General features: G+C 43.0%; 1 protein-coding gene and 1 non-coding gene across 2 annotated transcripts in view; both read right to left on the bottom strand.

Annotated features, from left to right (window-relative positions):
• Window positions 1-5,493: 5,493 nt before the first annotated feature.
• EPM2A (EPM2A, laforin glucan phosphatase) overlaps window positions 5,494-21,481 on the bottom strand; it is a 63,866-nt gene continuing 47,878 nt past the window's right edge. Inside the window, exons 3-4 of the mRNA XM_019550128.1 lie at window positions 9,787-10,028; window positions 5,494-7,393 (exon numbers count right to left, since the gene is read on the bottom strand). Coding sequence (XP_019405673.1) covers window positions 7,119-7,393; window positions 9,787-10,028 — 517 coding nt within the window. The 3' untranslated portion in view covers window positions 5,494-7,118. The remainder of the gene's footprint in view (window positions 7,394-9,786; window positions 10,029-21,481) is intronic.
• On the bottom strand, window positions 12,500-12,582 carry TRNAL-UAA. The gene has a single exon. It is a non-coding gene; the product is annotated as a tRNA-Leu (tRNA).

Below are 21,481 nucleotides of genomic sequence, written 5' to 3'. Positions count from 1 at the left end.
GACATGAGCTGTGGCTTCATCCTGCACCCTGCTGTGACTTGTGGTGGGGCAGGTGCAGGGGTCCCAGGGGCTCTGCCCCCTCCGGCCCTAGAATAAATTATTAGAATCCAGTGTAGAATTACTCCTGCAAAACTCATAGGTAAAACGAGACTGGTGTATTACATTCATGTATGTCATGTCCCTCCTTCTAGCACTTGGTAACTACTCAGCAGAAACAGGCTGTTTCTCACTCCCTGCCCACCAACTGGTGAGGCACTGTAATATGCCCACTGCAAGTGCTACCCAAGGAGAGCTGGTTCTCTGTCTGTTACTTACCTCAATATACAAAACTGATATGAGTTACACCAGGCCCTTTAGATGCAAACACATGACATGTTTTCAGTAGTGTAATCTGCTCTACACCAATGTAAAAATGGATCGTACTCAATATATACAACTGTACATCAGTGTAATATACTCTCTACCCTATACCTTCCAAGAAAACATAGGAACTATTTACTGATGGAAATTTCTAAGTTACATGGCTGCAGCTCCAGCCTATTTCAGATGACTATCCAAGGATTGTGCTTTGCTTAAGCTATTACAGGCTCCCCCATCATCTATCAGTGAGATGTTGTAGTAGTGACCTAGAGTCTGCAGTTCTACAATATTTTAGTTTTTTATCTATTCTGGATCCCCGTGGAATTTATATTAATGTATAAAAGAAAACAAACAGGCGTGTTGATTGTCCATACCCATGTTGGAAGAGATGCTCTCTCCAATTCTGCTCCAGTTCCATAGATGTGATTCTCTTTTAACTAATACTTTAGGCTGGGTTCATTTTCTTTTAAAAGGTTGAAATGTTCTTCCCAAATATGTACCTTCCCTGAAGTTATTTTGCTTTTAAATACACCTTCCTGGCTTCCCCTTGTATAGCTTCAGTGTTTCTTTTATCATCTGTATTTTTTTTAACTCGAGTTTTGCAATATCTCACTACAATTTAGTGTGGATGAATAAAATGAGAAATGGGAAGAATTATGGCAAATTTCTCCCACTATATTGAATCATCAGTTTATTTTGATTGCCAAACAGTGAAATCTGTGTAATCCTATAACTCAGAGATGAAAAAGCCTATCATGGAAGGTAATATGGTCCATCCTCATGCTGGAGACAGATTATTCCCTACAGAACATTTTTTAGTGCATTGTGCAGTCTCCCTTCAGCAACTGGGCTTCCATTATCTCCCACGTGCAACTAATCCAGATGCATAACTCTCCCATTTCACAGCACCACCAAATTCAGAATGATGGATTAAATTAAGTCAGAGGAACCTCAGAGTTTATTTGGCCGCCTGATTCATCTCCATGAGTTTTCTCAGCTACCTCTAAAGCATGCCCAGGGACAGGGACTGTATCTTCAGGGTGTCTCTCTGTGTTCTCCTTCTATGGTGTTTAATTGGCAGATATGATAATAGACATAACCATTAATTACTTCAGTATTTGCATTCTATCAAATAGAGACTCCAAGTAAGACAAGGGTTTTTTGTGCTACGTAGTATACAAATGCAATGTGAACCCCAAAGAGTTTAAATAGAGACAAGTTAAGCAGACAAAGGACATGGAGGAACACAGGGTATAGCTACCCAATGTAATGCACTGCTATGTAGAGATATCTAATTTGCACTGGAAACACTATAGCTGCATTAGTAAAGAGCTCTACCCAAGCTAATACACTCTAATAATGCTACTTAGCAGAGCTAATTTGCCTGGGCAGAGTGCCACACACACAGATTTCTGGTTCTTCTAGAACCCAAGTTAACTTGGTCTGAGTTAGCTTGTGTGTATCTCTACTTAGCACAGCTAAGTAGGAGGACTATGCTGCACTGACATACCCAGAGAAGTGAAGTCTTTTTATCCATGATCATGCTGTAAGTTGACCCCAAACACAGGTCCTATATCCAACGGACAAGAGTGTCAAACTTGCAGACCAGATCCAAACCCACCTCTGGAAGCAGAGCTAGTTGTCAGGGAGCCACAGAGGTTAACACAGCCATTGCTGGCCTGCTGCCACCAAAACACACCCCTAACAGAGGATCTGTACACCAAAATTCAGTGGCAGGCTGCACCATGGCACACTCCACCCCTGAATTCTTCACCCCTCCAGAAGCCCTGAGGGGTGGATGACACAGCTCTGTAGGCCAAATGTGAACCTCAGGCCAGATGCTTGACACCCCTGCAGTAGACATCCCTGGTTTCTACCAGTTTTGTTAGCTGTTGTATATTAGTATTTTCTCATCAGCTACATTCTGGTCACAGATTGAAATAACAAAGCTCAAGTTTTCAACATGATCCTACAGTATTAGGGATTGAATACCCATTACAAAAATGCTCAGGTGAGCTTAGAGCACCCGTCAGAAATAAGTATGCATAACTTAAAAATAACGTTGCGGTCCTGGTAGTAACCTGCAGTTATGAACAGCCCAGTTTCATTCAGACAATTTCATTTTTTCTTTAATTAAACTAAAAAATATATTTAAGAACTGTTTCCCCCCATCCCATGCAGAGCTCAAAGAATGCTCTATGTGCCAAATCTAATCACCCCCCATGCAATACCCCTCAAAAAGATACTTTCCAATGATGAGCCCTATGTGAGCTTGTGTCTCATTTGGGCATTCACTCAGTTTATTTTCTCCAATTTAAAATAACTATTTCTGTTTATCAACTCAACTTTCTTTTTAGGAATTATTCTGTTCTAAATATATGAGCCCCTTTAGAAATAGTCTATTGAAAGGAAATACATACAGATATTAACAACTGAAATATCCTCCTCCTTTTCACCCAAATTACATTAAATAGTCTAGTATGTGGAAATGGCTAATGATCCAATCAGCACAAGAACATGTTTCAAATTAGGATTTTAATAGATAAGCACTAGATGCAGACTTATCATGTAATTATGCAGCTGGAAAAATGGAATATTTTGAAATGATTGCTTTTTTTGTTGCTGTAGTCTCTTGCAGGAGGTTCTTTATCATTTAAATTTGTGGTGCTTACTAATTGCATTTGATAGGCAGGACGTTCAATTAATGTTACCTGATACGGTTGGTTTCAATAAGGATGGTGGAGATTGGAACGCTGGTGGCAACAGGAAAACCAAGCATTTTATGGACATGAATAATGGGACCACAACCCACAGGAACCTTTATATATTTTACTTGTACATTCTTGGGAGGTCATTTTCGTCTATTTATTCATTTTATGGCATAGCCCTTATTGCTGTAAAATTTGAGGACTTCCTATTTAAAAATACACTGATATTTACAAATACTATACTATCTAGAAGCAAACATGTGTAGCACTACAGTTCACTTGCTATTTGCAGATGACATCCTTCAAATTCAGTATCATTTATGTTTTTGTCACACAAGGGATGGAACATAAATCCATCTGGGATCTGCCATATGTTAGACCACTGCTCCATTTAAAGCAGTATCCTGGCTCCAAAATTAGGAAATTCTTGATGAAGCATACACCAATACCACAATGACCCTACTTAACTGTGTACTGGAGTATAATTGGATATGTCAAACAGTGGAAACCCTGAAATATAAAATGTGTTGGCTTTAGCTTGCAGCAATTACAGCATAAACAGTGAAAACATTAGTTTTACTCAGCCCTCTGGGTATACTTCATGTTTTAAAAGCTTATGGGGTCAAAAGTCCTTGGACCAAACTAGAATTAGTTCTCTGGGGGCATGTCTCCATGTGCAATTAATGTGCCTGAATTTTCTGTGTAGAATTTTTTGCACCCCAACATGCATCTGAACGTGTGCCCATCAGGAGCAAATTTGCTCCCAACACGATTTCAATCCAGGGCTGCTCCTGCCCTGCTCCAACCTCCTGCAGCAGCCAGGGGGAGCTCCGGGCTCCCTTGGGTGCCAGACCCAACCTGGCAGGGGGCACAGGTGCTGGTCCTGATATCCATGAGGCAGGAAAGAGCTGTCCTGGCTACCAGGCAGCTGCCTCCCTGGCCTGTGGACATCAGGATAGGTCCCAATCTCTCTGGGACAACTCTCCCTGCCCTGTGGAAATTGGGATGGGTCCTGATCTCCATGTGGCTGGCACACACCATCCTGCCAAGCTGGGACAGCTCTCCCTTCCGCTTGTGGCCTCAGGCTGATAGGCACCCAGCAATTTGCTCCTCATCAGGATCTACACATGCACTTTGGCACATTAGTTTAATGCACAGATTTCTAGTACCTGTATCTACAGGTACTAGGAAATGGTGCATTAGACTAATCTACTGCAAAGTAATTGTCATGCATGCTTAGATGGTAACACTTTACTGGCATTAGATTAGTCTACTGTGCAGTAAAGTGTCTCATGTAGATGCACCCTAGAATACTGAAGGTTACACTGTATACCAGGGGCAGGCAATCATTTTGCATGGAGGGCCACTTCCATAGAACCCTGATAGCCCATGCCCTGCATTCCTGCCACCCTGCTCTGGGGCCCACCAGCACTGGCCCCAAGGACACCTGCATAGGCCCCAGACGCCTAATCTCTTCCACTCCCCACAATCCCCCACCGCCACTTTCCCCACTTTTCTGCCCGCCCATTGGCCACTCCTTCCACTCCATGGCCATGCTCCTGGGTGCATGGCCATGACTGCAGAACTCAGCTGGAGCTGGCCTGGCCCCGAGGACGAGGGAAATCACCTGCGGTCCTCCCATGCCTCCCTGCCCCCTTTCCCCCACCATTCTTACCTGAATTTCCTGCTCCACTCAAGGCAGGCACAAACAGCCTCACAGTCCCAGGCCAGAAATGTCTGTTAGGCAGGGGCTTCTGGTTGCAGGGGGTGGGGGTGGGCAGGCCTTGCTGCTGCTGGGTCCTGCCATGGCTTCCCCTGGGCCCTATTACCCCTGCCTCCTGTCACCTCTGACAGGCAGCCAGGGGCAGATAAATATTAATTTTCTGAATGTTTGGGGGCCTTGTGGGTTGGATAGAATGGCTTCGTGTGCCAGGTTTGTCCCACAGGCTGTATTTTGCCCACCCCTGCTGTATACCCTTAAAAGGGAGTAAAGAAGGATGAAGGATCTTCAAAGTATAATGGCCCAGATAGGAATTATCAACATAATTCCTCTAGTTCACAAATTTCTGGAAACTAGAAACAAAAACAAGACTTGGTCTTTGCAGTATAGTTAACTTTTGAATGATGTTAACATACCAAAACACTTGCAGCTTTTCCCTTGCAGCCACAGGACACCAAGCACCATTGTCCTGGTTTACTTGTGGAAGATTAGGACCTTGTAACTGTGCAACAGAGTTGATTATTTAGTTTGAATAACAGGTTGGAAAAGGATGTGTATGGGATGGTTTGGAAAGGGATGAGCTTGCCTTCAGCATGGGGCTGCACTAGAAAGCCAGTGGAGGTCCCTTGAAGCCCTACTTTCCTATGATTCTAAGGTAATATGGGGCAAAAAACCCAAAACAAAACATGAGACAACACGCAGTGATAGACCTGGAATTGGGTTTTATTTAACAAATATTTTAGTTTTATTTACTTTTTAAACAGATGATTATTATTTCAGAACAGAAATAAAAAATAAAATGATGTTTGAACAATTATTTTAAATAATTTTCACTAGCATTTTCACACTTGGGAGTGTTTGGATAGAAAGTAAAGGGAACAGGCTATGCTGGCCATTCTCCATGAACAATTCAGAGAATATAATAATGGCAATAGCAACAATAAGTCTCCAATGAAAGCTCACCATATCCTTATCATGAAGGACACATGTATTGGCTAAAACAAACTACACTGGCACCAAATAAATCTTCACATGGGCAAATAATTTGGCTACAAAAAAGAGAAAAAAAATTACCTAAATCACTGGCCTACAAAATTACTTTCTTTAATCATTGTGCATCTTTAATGAGGAACTTGGGCTGCTTCCCTTCTACTCCCTGCTCCTATCCACTTCAGATTCTCAGCAGACGAAATTCTCCAATCCCTTTGCTCAGGGTCATGAGCATCTGTACCTATTTTTGTCTGAGATGGGCTGGTTTGTGCTCTGAAGTCTATTAAGGCCACTTCTAGTTTACCAAAAACAGCAGTGTCTGAACAGCAATGGGAAGTCCTGTCTCCCACACAGACAAGATGCTCTTGCTGTTGCAGAACATCCAGACCAGGCCAGCCAGGACAATGAGAATGCCTATTACATCCGGCAAACTCTCTCTGGCTGTTATCATGGCAGCACAGACTGCAGAGAGCCTCACCAGACCAACTCCTATCACTTTAACTTAACCCATTATTAAGTTCTAAAAGATCAGGGCCTCGATCTGTTAGATATGGCACAGACAGTTGAGGACAAAATGAGTTCCTGACCTAGAGAACTCACAGTCTTGGATAACCTAATAAATAGTAGCGCCCTCTTGCAGTACAATAAGTCTGTATAGGTGAGTTTTTCTTCTTTTCTTTATGCTGAACACCAAAACATATACGTCACAATAAAGTGCAGCTGTAAAGTTTAGTAAATCATATTGATTATAAACCTAAAGAGAGAAAAAGCTATTTTTTTTCCTCAAAGTGAATTGTGTTTAGCTTCCTGTTTGTTACAGAAACCAAATTGAATAAATTCATTTTCTTTTGCACTTTGTTAAAAATACCATTTCATTATAAAGTCCTTGGTAAACACACCACTAAAACACGTTGTAACAGAAATGGCTCAAACCTCCTAACTACCAACTCAAAGATCTCAAAATCACACAGTCCCCTTTTATTTATCTAGCACCTCTAAGAACCCCTGCCCTTCTCCTTATTGTTGTGCTGCCAACTCCTACAATTCTATCATGAGTCTTTCGATATTTGGTGTTTTTCTTATGGCTCCAACTCTTGAACCAGAATATCAGAATCTGAGCTTTCAGCTCCCACTGTTTCAGAGAAACCCTTAAAAACACACAAAAGCTTAAAAAAAATCTAGGGTGTCTCTGAATTTGCCTTCTATTGGATATCTTTATTTCTTTATATATGTCATGTTCTTGAAGACAAGTTTCTAATTTTGCAGCTCGTGAATTTTCAATGTTTGGGGTTGGCAATACTACTTCTCTTTCCTCCTCACCCCTGTCTGCTGTTCTACCACTAAGGTTTGCATGAAGAACGAAGAGGTCCAAATTTCTGATAGAAATCATCTTCAGCACGAACCAGAGCTTCCTCATCTATGTAGACAGCTGGTCTTCTAGAGGCCACAAAGTACTGCACCTTTCTCAGGTTCCATCCCATCACATACTTTAACCAACCACAGATTGCAGCTGTGGACCTGCCAACGCCGGCATTGCAATGAACGTAGACAATATGTCCATTCTCTAGCAGCCCATGCAGAAGGCAGACAGCCTGAGGTAACATCTGAATTCTTCCTAAGATTAAAAAACAAGGTACAGTTCATATGCATTCAAGAAAGTTAGAACTGCTGTTAAAAGTACGTCTCAACAGCCTGTTTTACGTGAAATTAGACTGGCAGGCAAAGAGACATCTAGTAAAGCTTGTTTCCTTTTTTTTTCTTTGGTAGGGAAATATAATGATATATGTAGATGTTATGGACTGCCAGATAGCAAACACCTTTCTAGACAGCCAAGGGCCAACACTTTCAAGAGAATAATCTGAAGCATCTACACTGAGATACATTACAGATGCTTAATATTAGGTATGTGCTATGCTTTTTCTAAAAACTGGGCCCTCCTACTGGTTGTTCAGACAAAAATCACAAAACAATTTTGGAAATTTTGGCCTAGATGTGAAATTAGTAACAATTACTATCAATAATCATCAATTAACTGGTATTCATGTCAATGTTCCCAAATGCCCTTCCTCTCTAACCATCTGCTTACTCTTCTGTTAGAGGTCCAGGTAATATGAAATTCATTTAAAGCTGGCCCTCATACCTTCTTGGAAAACAGACTATGATCTATCCTAAAATGAATATGGCAGATTATATGTCATCCAATATGGACAGAAATGATGCAGCCATTGAATTCTGTATGACATCTTGTTTTGTTATTAAAGCTAGGGAGCCAGAAGTTTTGATATATCATGTCTCTGAAGCCACTCATATTCCCTTTAATTGCTTATTTCATTCACAGAACAAAGACAATAATAACAATAATAAATATTTTGCTAGCAGAATTATAAATATGTTTAACAAAAATAACACAGACAATTTAACATTCACTGATCCCAGAACTATAAAAGGAAAATAAGTATTAATTTGATTTGTGTTCTGATATGGTCATCTTGAATAACACATATGGTACAACACAGCTGATAAGATGGTAAATTAATTCACTGCCAAGAGATCCCCTATAGATGTTGTTATCAGTACACTCATAGATGAACTATTGCCTTTAATGGGAACGTAGTGCCTCCTCCAAAAAATCAACTATCATTGAAATATAACTGTAGTCTTGCAAGTGACTGGAAAGAGCCATTTGCATTTTCAATTTAAAACTAAAGTACTGAAAATATATTTTGTATTTTGTGCAAAATACATTAAAAAGAGCATCTTTATAAATACATGCCTCTGTGGCATTTTTTTTCTTTTAGAAATCTGCAAATCAGCAGCTGCTATACATTAAACTGTCACTAAAAACCTCTCTACAAAAATGTTGTACACTGGAACATTCAGTACCAAGCCCTGCCCTCTATACCATGCATAATTTTGAACAGAGACAAAATGACATAATCAGACATCTTGCACTATGTATATGTGTTATGGCTTGATCATGCTCTTACTAAAATAAACAGCAAACCTCTCACTGCCTTAAACTGGCATAGGAGGAGGTCCTAGGTAGGTAATTAGCATTTTTAGAATCATGAGGTTGCCATGACCCATTTTCTCCAACTACTTTCATATGCTACTACCATGTTCCAAGGCTCTGTTTTGAGGGCTGCGATTCCTTTAGTTGTCCATCAAGTGACGGTGAACAATCTTTTCACCCTGAGGGTGAAGTATATCGTATCTCTGGAGTTCCCAGTCCCTATTACCCTTTCAAGTCAGGCTACAACAGAGCCTATTTAACCTATGGAACATCTGAGCAAAAAACAGTAGGTCAATTCATATGCTAGTTTCAAAGTTTTATCTTCAGGAAAGGAATCTAACCACAATTACAGTTCTCTACTTGTGGCTGCAACATTTCACTGTATAAAAATGCCCTACATATATTGGAATACCACTGATGTAAGGAAGCCCTGGAGTTTTCCAGCCTTTTGGTTAGAAATAAAATGTATCTAGTCATCTATTTTCACTGGTGAACCCAGGATTCTAAGTGGGAAAATACAAACCCTAATTTGTGTTATACTTTGGTGTCTTCTATTTATCCTAAATAAATTCAAAACTATTATACTTGACAGTCCAAGGAAGTAATGGACTGGCAGACAGCTGAAAAGAGACAGAGTGCCAGAACAGGATGTCTAGCATTGCCTCTCAGCAGGTGCAGCAATTTCAGCGTCCAGCTGCGTAAGCCAGCAACCACAAACGTGATGTGCATGTTTTCATGATACAGACTGAACTAAAGCTGAAAGAAAAGTTTCAAAGTGGTTACCAGGTTTTGCTGGGTTTAAATGGACACCCATACACACAGACACCATCAATAGTAGCTCAGAGGATCTCTCTGCATATGACAAATCACAACAAAATTACCATTACTACTGCTATGATCCTAATTAAAAACAAACTATTCATAAAAACCACATCAAAGAAAACATTTTATTGAAAAGCTTTGCTAATACTTTGCAATACCGCTTTGAGCATTACCTTCTGTACTCATGTCTGGAGTTGGCATCCAGACATATGCGAGCCCTTCCTCCTTATACAGTTTCATGAGGATTTCTGGACTCATGGGTTCTGGATAGCGGTTGCAGCCCCATGAATTCTGGTTGATATCCCATTCAGTCTGGAAATTCATTACAGCTGTAACACCCAGTTCATGTTTTAGCTTGATAGTCACATGCTCCACCTGCCGAGGGCAACTTCCCAGCCAGATGTTTGGCAGAATTCTAGCACAGAGAAAACATTGGAGTGCAGGTCATTAAAGTCTTTCAGCAAAAACCACACCCTCATTCTCATACAAAACACAAAATTTCTGTCAAATTAAGTGGCTCAAGATCCAACTAGAATTATCATATGAAACAGATTGTTAACAAACTCTTATGTCATACACTAAAAAGCTTCTAATTTCTTTATGGCATAAGCAGTAATGATGTATTCTGAAAACCAGATTATAAACCAAACACCAGAGCCAGATTTGCTTGGCTTGTGTAGATGGCAGCTTAACAAAATCATACCATAATTAATAGCAAAGGTACCAGTCATCAGCTCCTACAGTGGAAGCTAACAAGTACATAAAACCCACCACAAAACCCAGAAGACTCGCACAACCTTTGTGAGACTGAAAGGGAGACAACTGTGGAAAGCTACAGAAATAAACCACAAGCTATGGAACACTTGCTACTTTACAAATACTTTTGAAGTGAGCAAAACGAATCAGGCACCAGTTTAAACCAAATCAAACCTCTTGTGGTTTTCATAAAAGTCTGCATTTGAAACTCTGAACTCCAGACAGAGAGGGATGAAGCATATTTGGCCTCCTTGGAAACTAGAAAAAGCAGAAATATTGCAAGAAAACATGAGAGGTTTGAAGAATTTGGACGAACATCCACATTTTGGAGGATTACCCAAACCAAACCTTCAAACCTTTTGGGGTTTGCCCGCAACTAATTATCATGAAAACTACTAAATGCCTTGGCAGTCTTTGGTGCACAAACTGAAATAGCAAGCGCTTTATTCTGAGAAAGGATTTCTAATTTTCACACCCAAGTAACATGATTTTATTCACATTTTCACCATGCCTATGTAAGTGCAAACAATTAACTGTGCATATAACTAGTCTTGTACACACTGAACTATCAATTTTGCATCCGTAATCACAATAACCACAGATGTAAAATATGCAAACTGTGGCATATGTAAATTTGTGAATCAGAGAGTAGGCCAGCATCATGCCAGTGACAGTGAGAATACACCCTTCAAATATGAAATAAGTCACAGATTTTCTGAATTTTAATAATTTGCATACAGGCTGTGGAGCCCTTGCTTCTTCTGATACACACATTCATGTTCACATGAGTAGTCCAACTAAATTTTCATATGGATAGCCTCATCACATTCATTGAGGCTATCTCAGGGAGAAGTGCTTGCTAGCAGAGATAAAGATCTGCCAACCAGTACTTGATAGATTCATAGATGCTAGGGTCAGAAGGGACCTCAACAGATCATCGAGTCTGACCACTTGTCTAGGCAGGAAAGAGTCCTGGGGTCAGATGACCCCAGCCAGATTTCTATCCAGCCTTCTCTTAAAGACCCCCAAGGTAGGGGAGAGCACCACCTCCCTTGGAAGCCCATTCCAAATTTTGGCCAGCCTTACCGTGAAGAACTTTTTCCTGATGTCTAGCCTAAATCTATTGTCTGTCAGTTTGTGACCATTGTTCCTTGTTACCCCAAGAGGCACCCTGGTGAACCGAGCATCTCTGATATCTTGCTGCATGCCCCTAATGAACTTGTAGGTGGCCACGAGATCACCTCTCAGCCTTCTCTTGCAGAGGCTGAAGAGGTCCAGGTCCCTCAGTCTCTCCTCATAAGGCTTGGCCTGTGAACCCTTAACCATATAAATGGCCCTCCTCTGGACCCTCTCAAAGCTATCCACATCCTTCTTAAAGTATGGCGCCCAAAACTGGATGCAGTACTGCAACTGCGGTCTGACCAATGCCGCATAGAGGGGAAGTATCACCTCCTTGGATCTATTTGTCATGCATCTGCTAATGCACAATAAAATGCAGTTAGCTTTGTTGATGATTTTGTCACGCTGACAACTCATGTTCATCTTGGAGTCCACTATGACTCCGAGATCTCTTTCCGCTTGTGCTGCTGACAGGGTCATTTCCTAGCTAGTATGTGTGCTGAATACTTTTATGCCCTAGGTGCAGCACTCTGCACTTGTCCTCGTTGCACTGCATCCTATTGTGTTCTGCCCACGTTTCCAACCTGTCCAGGTCTGCCTGCAATTGTTCCCTACCCTCTGAAGTGTGCACTTCACCCCACAATTTAGTATCATCTGCAAACTTGGACAGAGTACACTTCGCACCCACATCCAAGTCACTGATGAAGATATTGAAGAGTACAGGTCCAAGGACCAAACCCTGCAGGCCCCCACTACCCACATCCTTCCAGGTCAATACCGACCCATCTACTACCACTCTCTGGGTGCAACCCCCCAAGCCAATTTGCCACCCACTGGACCATGTAAACATCTAAGTCACCGCCTCTTAATTTATTTATGAGAATGGGATGAGATACTGTATTGAAGGCCTTCCTAAAATCCAGGAAAACAACATCTACCTCTACTCCCATGTCTAAGTGTTTTGTGACATGGTCATAAAACAAACCCAGATTAGTCAGGCAAAAAAACAACTACCAGGAGTGGGGTTTGAACCCACGCAGACAAACATCCATTGGATCTTAAGTCCAACGCCTTAACCACTCGGCCATCCTGGTATGACTATATAGCACGCTCTAATGACTCAAATCCTTCAAATTACTCTTACAAGATTACTAGAACACAGAATTCAGTATCTCTGGGATTATACTCCTTGCATATTTATAAACAAGCCAGCTTGAGTCAAAAAAGGCTGACTGAGGGCAGTTTATGCAAAAAAGATAAGATTATAAAGACAGATAAAATAAAATACGTAATAGAACAAACTCCCCGAACAATGCCACAATTCATAACCCTGCTTGCTGAGGGTTCACCTAAATAAAAAAGTCCTGCAACTTCTGGATGATGCCCAGGCTTGGGCTCTGATGAATCACATGGAGAAAGGAGCTCCAGAGCTGAGCAGCAACTACTGAGACTAATCTCCCACGTTTTTGTCAAATGAATGTGGCATGCAGATTGTAGTAGGAGCAGGATGCTTTTGGCTGACCTTAGGGATTTCCATGGGACACAATGGAAAAAGGGGATCCCTTAGCTATGTAGGGCCAAGACCACATAAGAGTCCTGGGTGGAGACCACTTGAATTAGCCAGGTCATTCATTACCTGGAACAAGTTCTTCTAGACAGCAGCACTTTACAGATGCAATGGCAGTGGGGAAGAAAAAATATTTTTAAATGCATTCCTGTAGTGACAGAAACACGAGGCTTCAGCTAAATGTACACCAGAGCTCAAGAACTAGCTGAATATGAAGATAAAGACCACAATTCCAAAATATGGGAAGTGCAGCAGGGGGCTATGTCCCAGGTTTATAAATAACAGATGAACAGACCCACTTTGGGGCATATTTATTAGACAGCAACCAACCGTACCTTGAGGATTGTCAGCTCAAGTTATGACAGCAATTTCTATTCGTGTCACCACAGTTTGTTTGGCTAGACACAGTTCATTTGGTTCAGCCTTAATGAGACTGCTAAAGTGATCAGTATAACATGTCCTAGAATAGACAGTGATAGCTCTGCCTTCCCTCACTGGTGCAGGATGTTGATGGGTGTAACACAGGTCACCCAGTGCTCGCTAAACATAATCAAGCTTTAACACTGTAGCCCAAGGAAACTAACATTTATACCACAGAAAACTCATTTAATTTGTCACTAGTCTTAGTTCTACTGCCTGTTCTGCATACTCTATATTCTTTGACAACTAAGCAGAGAAAAGAAGAGGAGAAATGGGAAGCTCAGATTTTGAGGCCCTTCCTTTCTAAACCTACAGATTAAATTTATTTAGTTTTATACAAAATATCAATATGAAACCAAACCAACAGCTGTGCCCACAGACTCCCAGAAAAAAATCAAAATAAGGTACAGGTTTCCGTATTGTCAGTAGGTCAAGTCTGAGCCCGATTCTCAGGTATATTAAGAAATCTTGGTATTGTTCCCTACATGGATACCTGTCCTAAAGCTGGCAAAATCAGCCACAGTAGAACTCTTATTAATTTCAGGGGAATGCTTGAGTGACAAAGGCTCACTACAGGGACTGCTACACCCTACCATTTATACCATAAGGCAAATAGCCTAGAGAAGTGACATAGTCAGGACTTCCTTACATCCTTGTGACCTGCCACAATCATAAACCCTTAACGTCATTGGCAGCTGATATAAACTGAAAGTGGTAGCTCAGGCTCCCCTGGTCCAGTAGGCCTAGAGAATTTCCCGGATTGTCCCACAAGTGGAAGAGCAAAACAGTGGCTGAAAGACATCTTTATGAATCCCCTCTCTATTCTAAGTGGCATCGAGACCATGGACTGACATTATGCTTGGAGTGCAAAATATGTATTTGCTAAAAGTGAACGTACAGCCAATCAAGCATGTCAGAGGGGAAGCAACATGGACAAATGCTACCTCTTGGCAGCGAGATGATTTCTTAGTGAGTCTCCCTTGGGCCTACAGTTTCCACCTGAGTCCAGTGAACTAAATACACAGTGCCTCCTTTAAACACCTGCACTGGCTTTGCAATGCTACAGCCCACTGCAAACCAGATGATTAACAGCACCCCTAGCAGCCTCCATTTTCCCCCTTCTTGCCTTTCATCTGACATAAACAATATAAGAAATATAAGTTATTTCTGTATGAGACTTTCTGCAGAGCTCTTCCTCCTCCAAGTATCTGGGCCAGAATTAGCTTATATGGCCCTGAACTCCACCCTTCTGGTTCTCTCCATCAGACACATGGGCTTCTCACTGGCCTCATCAGCAGGCTTACTGCTTTGCAGTCTGACTTCCCGCAGGCTGTGCTCTGCACTTTTTGTAGTCACTTAGCTCTGCTTCTTCTGTCTCTCCAGTAACAGGAGTTAGGGGGCCCTGTTACATGGAGGGCTTTGTGTCTTGTCTTCCACACCCTGCTCAGCTCCAGGGTGTTTCTGACTGACACCAAATTCTACTGCCCCAGGGAGGCAGAGCCAAGGGCACACATCACCATGCCAGATTGCTACTTGCTGCTGTCTCTATTTATGAGCAAGATAGACTTCTTCCTTATCTGCATGGAAACAGATTCCCAGGCACTCCCAGAGGGCTGCCCAATTTGAGTGGACTTGGGTGATTGTTTTGCTCATTCTCCAAACTGAATCAGACTAGCAGCTTCGCTCAGAACCAGACCTCTGCCATCGTTTAAAAAACACAGCATGAATCCATCCTGCAAAACTTCTGGCCATGCATTACAGGGCAACATCAGCCTCTCTGGCCCTACCTAAAACCTCAGAGCAAGAAGCTGTGAGCAGCTGATTCTGTGCATGGGTACTCAAATTGGCTGGGCACGATTCGAGGCTGCTGTAATGGTTAAAGGCCAAGGCTGGGGAGAAAGGACTAAATGCCTCTCCTGAGGCTAAGACTGTCAGAGCCCCATGGGGCATTGCTTACCAAAGGCTGTCACGGATGTCTCAGCCAGGTGCATATGTGCTTCACAGCACAAGTCCGGAGTGCTTTGACAGTGAAGCCTCAGCCAGGTCAGCAGCTCTGTCCCCCAGCAGTTTGGTGAGGCAGGTCAGGCACAGTGATAGTGCCCCCTGGAGAGTCCTGGATACTTCCTGCGCTACCTCATCTGCACAGGCCAAACTGGCTAGCAACAGACCAGAGGGGTTGTGGGCTTCCAAGTGGCAAAGGCAATGAGCTTCTCCATGGTCATGGATGTCCTTTTGCCAATGCCCTGTTACATGTGGGTGGGAGCCAGCTCAGTAGGTATCTCCAAGATGCTCAGGCACATTTTGAACTCCTGTTGCCACTGCTCATCATCCCAGGATGATTCACTCAGTGCTCACTTCATACACCCTAAAGTGCCAGCATATGGTCTGTAAGTGGGCCCAGCACTGTGGTGAGCATGGTGTCCAGTATGGCATTATTAATGTCAGCCATGTTGCTTGTTGCCAGGAACAGGGAATAGAGCTTGAGGATGTGTGTAGTAAGGGCCTCAGTCATACCTGTATGACTGTGCATGGCGCTGCACACTAGCCTGTGCAGGACCTGAACAAGCTTGCCAAAGAAGTAGCAGCAGGCCTTGATTCTCTGCAGGCAAGTATACAGCCCTCATGACTTGCTGGCACTGCTGGGTCATGAGCTAGAGGAGGCCTGGATCCATTCAGGAGGCTGCAGGGCTTTGGGAGTAGAAAAATGACCAATGGAGCTCTGGCACTCTCAACTGTCCTTGGAAACATCAGGACATGGGGACCCCTGCAAAGCACATTGGGATTTCAGCACTCTGCATCCCTAGCTCTAGAGCCTTAGCAGTACATATTCTGGCCGTGCTTTACAGCAGCACAGACAACCAGGCACTTGACCTCTTGCATACACTTGTCCTGTCATATTTTTTAGTGCTACAAACAGAAATTTTTAGTGCCTCAAATGCCTGTCCATGTTTTATTTATTAACAAAATTATGACAATGCCAATATATGTTTTTACAATGTATTCTGCCAGGAACTTAAGGCACTGTCTACAATAAGTTCTGGATCTTCTAGAATCCAAGTAATTCCACACTGCTGTTATAGGCTCATAACCTACAGCTGTCTTTGGCTCAGATGTCTCTCTAGGTCCTTATATCCAAGCTATGTTTAAATTTTTCCAGCTACTGCCTTGAAATATGACCTTCCCATTCTATCAGTCCAGCACACTCTTGTTCAAGCTGTCATCATCTCACATCTAGATTACTATTACATGACATTCTTGGTTTTGACAAATGAAAACTTGTCCCCTAATATCCATCCAGAAAGCTGCTGAAAACATTTTTCTAGTGCAGCATTTTAAAAATATCACAGCCTCTTTGCATTTCTTCTCTAGCTCCCCTTTCTCTATCACATAAAATATAAGCTACATTGCTTCCTCTCAAGGTCTTCATAGTCCCTTTCCTACTTTCACCTCTCATTTAATATTGAAAAGTTGACTTCAACTGTCAGTCAGCTCATAATACCAGCCTTCATCACCTTGTTAAAATTTCAAGCAAGTTCCTTTGTGCTTTTTTTCCTGCTGTCCCCGTAATTGGGAGAAGCTCCCAATAAACATCCATAAATCACTTCTTTACTCTCCTTTAAAACCCATCTTAAAATCTTGCCAAGATGCTTACAAAAACATTTGCAATGGTCAGGTTGCTAGTGTGCTGAGACCACTGCCTATGATTCTGACTAATGGTGTTTTATCATTCCCTTTATTCCCTGCTCTGATGATCTCTTCTATCTTTTACGTAGATGACAAGCTGTTTGGAGCAAGGACCATCTTTTTGTCCTGTGTTTGTAGCACAGTGGAGTTCTGGCCCACAACTAGGGCTCCTGAGCACTATAATGAAATGTTCTGACATTTAGTTAATTGTTCAGTTTTTTTTTTTTAATCATTGAATCTCACGCTATTTCTATTTATTGTGACTGGGTGAAAAGCAAAAACACAAAAAAGGACCAAAATGACAGGTGGCACCTACCATTACATGGCCCAGGTGACACTTGTGAATTGGGTCCTTGAGACCAACTCCATTATTTTTACCATTCATTTTGACAAGACCAGAATTTGCCTGCGAGTCTCCTGTACCATCTCTATTTCTCAGTGATAATTGTAGAGCTTTAGGCCATGAACCAGCATTCATTTCTAACGATGGAAATTTCCCAGTCTGGAGAAGAGGGGAGCCTGATGCTCCCCTTCTCTCCCAGACCAAGATTGGCAGGGGAGCATACAGGCATCCCTTCTTGTATAAGAGTTTCTCTCACGAAGGAAATCTTCCAGGTGTTAAATCTGGAAGATAATTCTCCTGCAGAAGGCACGTTTCCCCTGGGAGAAATTGAATGAATACCTGCATGTTCCTGGTGATTCTCCTGGTAGAAACATAACGCTTGTATGTGGCCTTAGAATCCAGTTCAGGTATTGCTTAATTGGGCTTAACTGTTCTTTTATAAGGAAGATAATTTGTTGTAGATATCAGCGCTGTACAATGAGGCAGAGTTGTTTTGTTTATATAACCAATTTATTTAAAATATCTAATTATGACAATGTTACTATTTGGTTCCTGTGTTTTCTTTTCAGCTTTATTTTCTCTTTACTTAATCAGGGGTTGGGGGGTGGGCAGGAGGACGTTCAGTGAAAAATACAGCCACAGATGCTGATAAACAGTTTAGTAACTGTTTTCTAAATACTTCCATATATTTATCCCACTAGTCTTAACAAGAGCATCATTACATGAGAGATTATGAAAATTAAAGAACTGGTAAAGTTATTTTAGTCTCATGATCTCTTGCTTTAGAAAATGAGCTGCTTGGCTTTATTTTTAATATGAACTCTCCTTCTCTTTGACAGTTGCCACTGTATGTCATGAGGTAATCAGATTTGGACTGGGTCAGTATTTGGTGAGCAAAACTTCATTTTTGCCTCTCTGAACTTATCATGTACAACTGCTTTGAGCTGGTCAAGAGTTTCTGTCTTCCAAACCTGAAGTGGTTGCTCTGCAGATTAATAGATCCTTATATATAGACTGAAAAAAAGGGAAAGAGGAAAATGTCACAGATAAGGGAGAAAATGTCATAGCTAAATGTAAAATTATTTCAACCATTACATTTTTCTCTCCCTACAAATATGTTGTTGAATCTGGCTGCTTTCAGTATAAATTAAGCCATGCCTACTTGGTAAAGTTATCATGAGGCCTGCAGTGAAGCCAAGCTGTTATTCATGGCTGCTTTGTAAATCAGAAGCTGCAAATCCAAATTTGTGAGGTGCTCTGGTCAGGTTAATTAGCATTGTTGCATGACAGAAGGTGCCCATATCATAATACTGATACTACACTGCTTCCTGAAGTACTGTGCAGTTGAGGGTACCACTGCTGGGCACAGTGGGCATTTCTACACATGCTCCAGGGTGATGGGGCAGGTGCTTAATTAGGATGTCTCTGAAAGCTACGATAATTATATAATTCTCGTGCATTCTCACACTGACTGTGTCCAGACTGTGGAATAAACTCCCTCCACAGGTGGTGCAGTCACCTACACTGGAGGTTTTCAAGAGGAGACTGGACAGTTACCTCACTGGGGTCACCTAACTCCAGCTGTTTTCCTGCCTGGAGTGGGGCGGCTAGACCCAATGATCTGCAAGGTCCCTTCCAGCCCCTAACAATCTATGAATTTATGAAATTCATTAATCACAGAATCATAAAAAAATTATGTTTGGAAGGGACTCAGGAGGCCATCTAGTCCAACCCCCTGCTCAAAACAGCACCAACCCTAACTAATGAATGCGAAGAACTCAGATCCTACAAGTGATGAGGGCTTAAAAGATATTTCTTAAACTTTACTCACCAGAAAACTTTATTGCCACTATCACTGCAGAGATTTTACAGATTTCATAGACATTAGGGCTGTAAGTATACCAGTTCTACCTTCCAAATGGGACCAGAGGAAGGCTTAACTGAGACCCTGTGGGTCAAACTTCAAGGAGGGCAGGGGGAGAGGGATCTGATGGCAGGGGTTTACTACAGGCCACCACATCAGGAGGAAGAGCTGGATCTGGAATTTTCCAGGCAGCTAGGGAAGGCTGTGTGTGCAAAGGATGTTGTGGTCATGGGTGATATGAATTACCCTGACATCAACTGGGAGGAGCAGTCAGCCAGGTCTAGCCACTCAAGAAGGTTCCTGACATGCGTACAGGACCTACACCTTGTGCAGGAGGTACTCGTCCCCATGAGGGAAAACGCCATACTGGATCTGGTGTTAGCCTCTGGGGACGACCTGGTGGGGGTGTGCTAGTACAAGGGAGGCTAGGGGACAGTGATCATGAAATGATCCAGTTTGCTATTCAGAGAAAGGTGGGGAGGGTAACTAGCACAGCGCAAATGCTTGACTTTAGGAAAGCCAACTTTGATGTGCATAGGGCAGTAGTCAGGGAGGCACTTGGAGCCCAGGGGGTAGCTAGTATGGGGGTCCAGGAAAGGTGGTCCTTCCTCGAGGCTATCCTTGGGGCGCAGTAAGACGCAATTCCACTGCGCAGGAAGGTGGGAAAAGGGTCCAAGAAACCTTCATGGCTGAGCACGGCTATCCAGGCTGGCCTAAGGGCAAAGAAAAAAGTGTACTGGCAGTGGAAGCAGGGGGCAGGGACCAAGGAGGAGTACACTGCCCTGACCCAAGCTTGTAGGGATTTGGTAAGGAAGGCTAAAGATGTATCCAAGTCGGTGGGCCCAGATGACCTTCATCTGTGGGTGCTGAGGGAATTGGCTGGTGTCATAACGGAGCCATTGGCACAGCTGTTTGAGAACTCCTGGTGCTCAAGAAGGGGAGGAAGGAAGAGCCTGGCAACTACAAGCCACTTAGCCTCGCTTCTATCCTGGGGAAGTTCTTTGAAAAAATTACCAAAGGCCACATTTGTAAGAGCCCTGCAGGGGAAGTGATGTTGAGGGGTAACCAGCACGGGTTTGTGCCAGGCCAATCCTGCCTGACTAACCTGGTCTCTTTCTATGACCAGGTAACAAAGAGCTTAAGATGGGAAGGAGGAAGTCAATGTCATCTTCTTGGACTTCCAGAAGGCCTTCGACACAGTGTCCCACCCAATTCTGGTGGGCAAGCTGAGGGACTGCGGCACTGACGAATGCACAGTCACATGGGTGGCAAACTGGTTCCAGGGGTGCACCCAGAGGGTGGTGGTGGATGGGTTGAAGTCAACCTGGGAGGGTGTGGGCAGCGGAGTCCCCCAGGGCTTGGTCCTTGGGCCAGTGCTGTTCAGCATCTTCATTAGTGACCTGGACGAGGGTGAGGAGAGCACCCTGTTCAAGTTCGCTGATGACACCAAGCTGTGGGGTAAAGTGAATACACTGGCAGGCAGGGACCACATCCAGGCATACCTGGATAGGTTGGAGAAGTGGGTGGATCTGAATAGGATGCGGTTCAACAAGGACAAGTGCAGGGTGCTGCACCTGGGGAGAGGGAACCAGCATTATGGTTATAGGTTAGGGGCTGACCCTCTCAGCAGCACAGAGGCAGAGAGGGATCTTGGAGTCATGACTGACTCCAGGATGAATATGAGTCACCAATGCGATGAAGCAATAGGCAGAGCCAACCGCACCCTGTCATACATCAACAGGGGCATCACTAACAGGTCCAGAAAAGTCTTGCGCCCCCTCTATGCGGTGCTGGTCAGGCTGCAGCTGGAGTACTGTGTCCAGTTCTGGACACCGCACTTCAAGAGGGATGTGGAGAACCTGGAGAGGGTCCAGAGGAGGGCCACTCGTATGGTTGAGGGCCTCCGTGGCCAGCACTATGAGAAAAGGCTGAGGGACCTGAATCTCTTTCCAAGGTGGAGAAACTTGCATTTTTCAGTGTTAAACACCATCAGGTTCTCGTCCACCCATTTGCTGAGCCTGTCCAGGTCAGCCTGGATCACCCACCTGTGTTCTGGCGTGGATGCTTTGCCCCAAAGTTTGGTGTCATCGGTGAACTTGGCCAGTCCGCTTCTGA

The sequence above is a fragment of the Crocodylus porosus genome, unplaced genomic scaffold, assembly GCF_001723895.1.
Source record: "Crocodylus porosus isolate Cpor-Errol unplaced genomic scaffold, CroPor_comp1, whole genome shotgun sequence".
Taxonomy (NCBI): domain Eukaryota; kingdom Metazoa; phylum Chordata; order Crocodylia; family Crocodylidae; genus Crocodylus; species Crocodylus porosus.
This window is presented reverse-complemented; position numbering and strand designations above follow the sequence as displayed.